At 32.1% G+C, this 9,441-nt stretch overlaps 1 protein-coding gene across 1 annotated transcript; it reads right to left on the bottom strand.

Moving 5' to 3' along the window:
* Positions 1–923: 923 nt before the first annotated feature.
* Positions 924–6,809, bottom strand: LOC120274578 (zinc finger MYM-type protein 1-like). Its single transcript, XM_039281122.1, has 4 exons — positions 6,684–6,809; positions 3,658–3,723; positions 1,662–3,520; positions 924–1,569 (listed from the first exon to the last, which is right to left on the bottom strand). Exons 3-4 carry the CDS (start codon positions 3,507–3,509, stop codon positions 1,198–1,200), a joined length of 2,220 nt encoding a protein of 739 aa, XP_039137056.1. The 5' UTR covers positions 3,510–3,520; positions 3,658–3,723; positions 6,684–6,809; the 3' UTR covers positions 924–1,197.
* Positions 6,810–9,441: the final 2,632 nt, after the last annotated feature.

Here is a 9,441-nt window from a genome sequence, read left to right on the forward strand (position 1 = left end):
AAGACACGGACACGTCGACACGGTAATTTCTCAAAATTCAAGACACGGGTACTGTAGGACACGACAATAAAAAATTATTATATACATATATATATATATTAATGTAAAACACATATTGTAAATACAAATAATTTTATTTTGTATTTAAATACAAGCTACTTTTTTATAAATGTATTGCAATTTGTCATGGTATATGTGAAAGAAAGAGTCATTAACATTTAAAAACACCACCTTCAAAAACCAAACAAACTATTTAAAAACACCACCATCTTCAAATAATAGCAAATAAAACTAATACAAAAGCACTCCCTTCATGTTTAATTTAAAGATAAAACATAAGAAACACAACTAAGATAAAACATTCAAAACAAACAATTTTTTCAAGTTCACCTTATAACAACTAAAAAGATTATTTTTCCATATCTTCTTCATTACTGAAAAGGATTTTCTCTTTCTCTGGTTCATCAAGTGCTAAGTTAGCAATTTCAAGAACACCAACGCCCTCAAATGAGTCAAAGAAATCACAACAATATCCCAATTCTTGGATAACCCTTCATTGTATTGAGGAGAGCTTCTTGAAAGTAGTCGAAGATTAGTGTGTACAAATACTAAATCTTCAGCCCGTTGAGGATTCATCTTGTTTCTTTTAAGTGAGTGAATAAAAGAGTAAGTGCTTCAATTTCTTTTACAACATGATATGAGGAAGATTGTCCAAGAAGCTTCAAAGCTAGGCCTTGAAGTAGAGGTGTAGATGACCCATGAACCAGTGGCAATATTAGGACTCGTCAGAGGGTGGGGCAAAAGTTGATGGAAAAAAAATTTCCAGCCGCAGAATAAACAACCGTTCAACAAAAAATCTGGCATACAAACATGAAACATAAATACATAAAAAATATATCAAAAGTTAATTGATCCATTCAATAACAAGAAAGTCAAATTAATTCAAAAAAACTTCATTATTATACACAAGTACATGAATAACAACTAATTTTTCCTAACCAATGGAGTACTCCAAGCACCGGAACCTTTGAGAGGTTTCAAATAGTTTTTGCGAGATGCCAACTTTTGAAACCGTTGCATAATTGTTTCTTCATCAATGCTAATGAATATTTTTTTCTCAATGTAACACACCAAACAATCTGACAGTAGTTCATCTGCAAGTCGGTCGCGCAAATCGGTCTTCACAACATTCATTGCTTAAAAACATCTCTCAAAAGTAGCTGTGGCAACTAGTAACACCAATGCTAGCTCAATGAGTCGATACACCAAAGGAAAACAAATATGATATTTATGCTTCACCATCTTTATTGCAAGAGCTCCAACATCAACAAGATTATAGAAATATGGATCCCCTCTTACAACATCAATGTAGAGTTCAAGTTGGTAGTGAAGCTCAGCTAGCTCAGCAGTAGAGAAATCTTCAAAGTATAATCTAGCAAGTTGCAGTATTTCATGATGATCAAAATGAGCAAAGTTGTTGGAAGGATCAAGACTCAATACACCCTTAAGCAAATTAGTGTTTTCCTCATTGAAATGATTGTTCAATTCTTCAGCAACCTCATCAATTACCTACCATATTTAATACACAATTCATTTCAAGTATAAAAACCAATGGCATACATATTTATCAATTATAAGAAAATGAAAATAGAATGAAATACCATTGCAAAGATTTCCACGCGGAAATGATGAATATAAGTCATTGGTTCTCCATCAACAAGTGTAATGCGACGGCTTTCGATAATTTCGTCCATGCTTGGTACTTCAATTTTATGCTTTAGACAGAATTCAGTGGTTTCCTTCAACAAATTTTCCCAACCATTTTCTCTATATGCATGTAACTTGCATTTCAATGCTTCAACCATACGAACAGCAGTGGCTATGTTTTGATCTTTGGCTTGTAGAATCTTTGATAAAGGATCTGTCACTCCTAAAATATACAACATTAACTTTCCCAGAAATACAAACTCAAAAGAACCCATTTTATCCAACAAACCCCTAGCAGTGCCTCGATTTTTCCTTATCTCACCATCTTGTTGTATTGCAAAAAGCATCTCTTTCAATGAATCCCACATATCAAATAGCCGGAGTAATGTTTTATAGTGAGAACCCCAACGAGTAGCACCTGGTCGAGCTAAGCTTATTTCTTTATTTTGACCCTGCCCTTTTGAAATCTCACCACTTTGTAGTTTTTGCACAACTTTATCATGGTGTGCTTGCCGAAGAGCATCATGTCTTTTACATGAACTTCCAACCATATTCACAATCATAGAAACATAATCAAAGAATTGACTCACATCATGATTTTCCTCTGCAGCAGACACAACAACTAACTGGAGTTGGTGAGCAAAACAATGAATATAATGCGCATGCTTGTTTTCATTTAGAATGAGTGCTTTCAATCCATTGAGCTCGCCACGCATATTAGAAGCTCCATCATAACCTTGACCTCTAAGTCTTGACAGTGACAACCCATTTATCGCAAAGAATTCATCAACAGCATTCTTTAAACATTGTGCAGAAGTCTCGATTACATGAACCACTCCAACAAAGCGTTCAACAATTTCTCCTACATCATTCACAAATCTCAAAACCACAGCCATTTGCTCTTTCATAGAACTATCTCGGGCCTCATCAAGCAAAAGAGAAAAGAACTTGTCTCCGATCTCATTCAAAATGACTTTTCTAGTTTCCTTTCCACAAGCTTCAATTATATGCCTTTGAATGGTAGATGAAGTCAATTGATTGTTTTTAGGAGCATTTGATAACATCGCTTTGTTTGCTTCTTCATTATACTTACAAAACCAATTTAAAAGTTCAAGAAAATGGCCTCGGTGCATTGATTTTGGTGACTCATCGTGTCCTCTAAAAGCCAATCCTTCACCCAAAAGATATTGAGCTACTCTTACAACTGTTGTCAACCGAACACGATACTCATCATCATTAGCAACATTCTTTGAAGAAAAAACAAAATCAATATTCTCCCTTTGGTTTTGGTATTGCTCAACCTTAATTCTTGCAAATGTATGTGGGCTTTCTGGACCTCCTTCATGAGCAATAAAATTTTGCATGCCATTTTTCCAATTACTATACCCAACTTCCGTAAAAGTATTGCCACCACCTTTATTGCTATTATTGCCTTTATTGGGAAACAAGTAACAATATAAACAAAATGCTTTATCTTTGGAAACGCTATACTCTAGCCAAGCAAATCTTTTAAACCAATTAGGGAGAAACCTCCTTTTATTAGTTTGAGGAAATTGATGCCCAACTGGTTGACAAGGCCCTTTAGCTAAGTATCTCCTTCTCAATGTATCCCTCATCTCTAAGGGAAAGCTATCAATTGGATTTCTCAAGCCCGGATCACTAACTATATCATTATCGGAAACTTCTACCTCTACACGAGGTCTTTTTCCACTAGCTTGGTCAATAGGAGTTTCATTATTCATTGTTGATGGTTTGGAAGTTGATGAAGGACTCGGGTTTATTGGCATGAAATACTTTATCATTTTTGTAATTCCTATTAATAACAATAACAATTTACAATCAATGCATTTAAATAAACAAAATATTACATGAAAAATTAGAGGTCAAAAAATCAAAAACAACATATCTGGTGATGGAATTCTAAAAAAAAACAATTAAACAAACACTTACCAATATGGCCAATCTTTCTATCTGCAAAGCCAAATCTTGATATCAAATCCAGGAGATGAGATTTTTCTGAAAAACAAACATAATGAGTCAATGCCAAATCTCTAAATTGTTGCCTTTCATTCTAATAATGCATGAGTACAAAATATAAGGAGACAAGTTACTACAATTACAAAGTGGTAATAGGCTAATAGCTCATATGTGTTATGACTGACCCTATGAGGCATTTCTACAAACATGTGCTATGCCAGCACCAGTTAGTGATGAGTCTCATATGGCTGACCCTATGAGGCATTTCTACAAACATGTGATGTGCTATGCCAGCACAAGTTAGTGATGACTCTCTCAAATCACACACAAGTACAATTAGAAGGAGATTTGAGGTACAACCTAGAAATTTCTCAAAGAAAGTACAACAAAGAGATCAGAGGAAGAACCTGAAGATCTCACAAAACAAGCATAAACTTCAAACATACATAACATGACATAGAAATTAAAAAAGCACCACACCTAATGAGAAAAGCAAAATTACCAAAAGGCCAGCAATTGTTCACAGAATTCCTTTGTTTGGTCTATGTTCTTTTCTCTTAACTTCAGTAAATCTGAATAAATTCCTAAAGAGAATCCCGCGGGGCAAAAATACCCTTGAGCCTTCCTTCTAACAGTAGTAACTACCAGGGCTAACTTATGTCTTTTCCATCCTTTCAATATCTCTCCTCTTCCTCCGGACGATAATACCCTCAGCTTCCCATTCTACTAGCAATAACCAACCAGGGCAATTAATGACTTTTCACTCCACTTGATAACTCTTCAAACACACCGAAAGTACCGTATACCCTCCTTCCCTATGTGTACCAGATTTAACTGCAGGGGTAACTTATGTAATTTCCTATCTTCCCACCATTCGATCAGATCTCCATACTGAATTCCTTTCTGAACTTTTCCTCAGCTATTCAGCACTTCTCCTTTTCATTTCTATAACTAATATAAGGTTTTATTTTCCGGCGGAGGGTGTGGCCGATGTCCCTCCTCGCCACAACCCGGCGCCACCACTGGCATGAACCAACCACCAAGATTTAGGCTCTAAATTCCATCTATCTTATAATGTATCAAAAGTTCCAAAAGCATCCAAAGCTCCATAAAAACTAGCAAACTCTTGAAAAACCATCTTCCTTTCCTCATTAGAAGGAAAATATCATTTTTAAATATGTATTTCTTTCCTCTGATATTTCAGTATCTCTATGTGGAGCGAGATGATGTGGAACCTCATTAAGCCACTCATTGGAATAATACCTATATATTGAAAATAAATTAAGATTTTTATTACTTAATAATTTAATTTATTATATACACACAAAAATACAAAATTCAAGAAGATTGCCTTGGATTCAAAGAATGGGCCATGCAATGAAGTGGTGTGCTACTCTTGGTCCATGGATCTTTCCTTGAGTTGTCTATGTTCATGCATGTATATGGTTGTCTTCACCTTTTCAATCATTGTATCCCACATCTCATACAGCAAATGAAGTGTAGGTTTATCGGTGTCCATAACCCGAAACATATCATAGATAGGTGTGGTAAAAGAGAGGATATAATCCATTTTGTCCCACCATGAATCATTCAAAATTATTTCTATCACTTTTGTAGCTTTGGAAAAATCATCTTCTTTATATGAGCACCATTCTTCACTAATCACCATTGTTTGAAGACCTTGTTTAACAAGTTTAAATCTCTTTAACATGATAATAACCGATGCAAAACGAGTTTCTGCATTAGCAAGCAATTTCAAAGACATAAAAGCATTAAATATTGCCAACCTCACTGAATGATTCATTATGAAATTTCTTATGAAGATAGCATCATCACCAACTTTGGTTATCCAATGCAAAGCATCATAAGTGACCTCATTTTTTTCGGTATTTTTTGCGGCATAAATATTTTTGAGAGCAAGGTTTAGTGTATGCACTACACAAGGTGTCCAAAAAAAATGAGAATATTGTATCTCCACCCATGATCCCGCCACTTTAGAAACCGGTGCATTTTCTGTTATTACTTGAACAACATTGTGAGCCCCAATATCACCACTAGCATCTTTAATTAATGCCACCACATAATACTTATCTTTGTACTCCTTTCACAATTAACACTTTTCTAAAAAATAGTCCCACTTTCAAAAGCAGCCACAATTTATTAGTGGTCTTCTTTGTGCATCAGTCCATCCATCACATACAAGACTAACACTTTTTTCCTTCCATGTCCCCTTTTATAGGTTGTAATAAGCTCTCTATATGTGTTCTTTCTTTTTTCAATAATGGTGTCCGCAAGGCATTATACCTTGGAGGTATATAGCCAGAAAATATATTATTTGCGCCATTTGTGATTGCACTCACAATAAGGATTTCTTGCAAGGTGAAAAGGCAATCTTCCAGAATAAAACATTCGTGCAATTTCAGAATCCAAATTCTCTCGAGTAGTAATATTGAAGGTTTTTTTTTTCCAAAGCCCCCTTTCTTTTTTTAGACCCTAAACAATCCCCTTCATAAGATGTTGTGCCCCAAAAAACTTGTGCTTGAGAGGAAGGTGGTAATGGAATTATTTTTTGTCTTGATTTGATTTCAACTTCTTCTACTATGTTTTGCATTTCATTAAGACGATGTTGTGTCACTTTTGCACATACCCGAATGCCATGGCCACTAATCTTCAACAAATGGGCTTTGACCCTAGAAAATGAACCTTTGAAAGTGATATTGCAATAATTGCACTTAAAACTTATGTTCCATCTTCCTCCAATTGTTTTTGGCAACTTAGTTACATATTTCCACAAAGGTTTGCTATCATCTTGATTCAATTGATTGTCAATAGATGCATTATCTTTGGCAATGTTACCACTTGAACATGAATCAATACTTGCATTTGAAAATTTGGAGTTGGAAGACATTCTAAACAAAGCACACAAAAAAAAAAAACCCCTAAGAATAGTAATGCAATTACCAAAACATAAAAATTAAAACAATGTTTATATAACATACCTAGTTAACTGATGAATTGGCAGTCCTAAATAAGATTTTGAAGAAAATTGATGAAGTTCTGAACTTTGAAGCTTGAGTTGTGCATTCAAATGGGTTTTAGGGGAGAAGAAAATGAAAGAAAAGGGTTTCACGGGAGAAGAAAATGAAAGAAAGGGAAACATGGAAAATGGAGTGGAAGCACTGAAGTAGTCAAATCACCTTTAAATCAATATTATATTATATTATGTTATGGGTATCATGTGTCACTCACTCACTTGGTGTTAATGGATTAATTTTTCTAATGAAAGTTATAATTATATGTTTATTAAAAAAAGTTATAATTATATGAATGTACATAATATACATTAAACACAATATTATATATATATATATATATATATAGATTTTTAAACAATTCATTTCTAATATTATGTTTAGTATATTAATGTGTGCGTATATACATATGTAATATATAAGTTGTAATTATCATTTTAACAAAAATTATTTATTATATATGTATATATGTATTCAAAGCAATGCAATGTATCAAGAGAATCTAATAACTATAGGTTAAAGAAAATCTGACTCTAAATATGTCCTAAAGCCGAATCATGTCCCAACCCATGATCTCATTGTATGTGTGAGGCATGCATATTATTTGGTGAAATATCATAGTTTGGTTTAGAACTATAAAACAATTCAATACACCAAAGGAATCTAATAACTACAAGTTAAAGAAAATCTAAATCTAAATGTGTTCTAAAGTCAAATCATGTCCCAGCCTATCACCACATTGCACGTGTAAGGCATGCATGTTCTTTGGTGAAATATCCTAGTTTTGTTCAGAGCTATTAAAAAGAAATTTCATTTTTACAAATTTCTTCTTTGAAATAAAGATAATTCACAGATGATCTTGAATTATAATTAAGGTTTATTTTAGCCTAGAATAAAACATTGTTCTATCTTTTTCAATAATTTCTAAATTAACATATTTAAATATGTTTATTTTTAGTCTCTCATATTTTTACTACTAAATTAAATTTAAAAAACATCATGTTAAAATATCTGGAATAAAATAAAAAATATATTCCCAATCTTGAATTATAACTAATTAAAAAAGGTGTTTATTTCATTCATTATATGCGAAATTACGAATGTGTGCAAAATCTTTTAATATTTTTATTTTAAACCTCTCATATTCCAATTCAATTAAATTTTAAAAAATCATGAAAAAGCTATACGGATTTAAAATACAAAATTTTGGCCCCTAACTAGCAAATAATGGCCCACTACCAAGACAATTCACCATTAAATCTGAATTATAATTTATATAAAATTATTTTTATTTTCATTTGGTGTGCATATATATATGTATTATTTTTTATTTTAAATCTCTCATATTTTAATTGAATTAAAATTTAAAAATTATGATAAAATATCTAGTAAAACCCCAAACTAAATTTGGGTTAATTAGGGCCCAAATAGGAAAGCAGTTAATTGATCTTGAATTATATCAAATTTAATTTTAATCTTAAAATGAAAAGTTGTTTTTTTAAATGTTTTTGTGAATGTGTGAATTATTTAAAAAATATTAATTTTAAGCATCTCATATCTTAACAAAATTAAATTTTGAAAAATTATGATAAAATACTATGATAAGCAATTAAAATAAATATTAAAACCAAAGTTGTGCTTTTCCTAAGTCCCAAATCAAAATTTTCAAATCTAACCTAGTACAAAATCAACTGGCATTAATAATAAATTATGAAAATATATAAATTATAAAATGATAAAGTATAAGAAAATATAATTATAGTATTAAAAAAATTCTTAAATTTAATATTACAATTCGTAATATCTTCCGATAAAACTATAAATAAATCAATTATGTTTATAAAAGAATTATATGAACGTTGCTTGTAAATTGAAACTAATTTATTGGAAAAATTTAATTTAAAATGAATTATTTTATTTAAAATTTACTTTTATAATGTATATTACCAACAAGATATCACTACAAGAAAAATAAGAATTTGGCACGGATTTTGGCCAAAAAACCATGACAAACTGATTTTGGCACGAAAATATAACCCTGCCTATAGCATGTGTGACAAATATAATTTGTCGCAGAATAGTAAAACTGTGCCAAATTTTGTCACGCTTTAACTAAACCGTGCCAATTTTGTCACAGTTTTTTGGTACCATTTTTGGCACAGTTTTATTTTGTTACGGTTTTAGGCACGGTTTTTGGCACAGTTTTATTTGTCACATTTTTTGGTACTGTGTTTTGTCACTGTTTTTGGCATGGTTGTGTTTTGGCACGGTTTTTTGTACGATTTAGTTAGTACAGTTTTTGGCACCGATTTATGTTGTCACAATTTTTGTTACGGTTTGTTTGGCACAGTTTTGTGTTGTCACGGTTTTTGGCACAATTTATTTGGGACCATTGTTGGCACGGTTTTGTTTTGTCGCGATTTTAGCACGATTTTTTTGGTACTATTTTTAGAACGGTTTTGCTATGTCACGATTTTTGCCATGGTTTATACTGTCAATTTTGTCACGATTTTTGGCACGAAGACAATTTTTGACACATATTTTATCATGATTTTTGGCACGGTTTTAAATATAATATAGTTGTTGGCACATTTCTTGTCACATTTTTTGGCACGGTTTTAAATTTAGTAAGGATATTGGCATAATTTTTGTCACCAAATTTGGCACAGTTTTCTGTAAAAAATTTATAAATGGATTTATTTAATAATAGAACCTCTATTTAATT

Source organism: Dioscorea cayenensis, chromosome 13 (assembly GCF_009730915.1).
Source record: "Dioscorea cayenensis subsp. rotundata cultivar TDr96_F1 chromosome 13, TDr96_F1_v2_PseudoChromosome.rev07_lg8_w22 25.fasta, whole genome shotgun sequence".
In the NCBI taxonomy this organism is placed as follows: Eukaryota; Viridiplantae; Streptophyta; class Magnoliopsida; order Dioscoreales; family Dioscoreaceae; genus Dioscorea; species Dioscorea cayenensis.

Bases quoted from the DNA above. Each gene is read 5' to 3' on its own strand.
- LOC120274578 (XM_039281122.1), bottom strand. From the start codon at position 3,509: ATGATAAAGTATTTCATGCCAATAAACCCGAGTCCTTCATCAACTTCC. The intron at 1,570-1,661 runs GTATTTCATTCT...TAAATATGGTAG, and splicing joins GCGTGGAAATCTTTGCAATG to GTAATTGATGAGGTTGCTGA.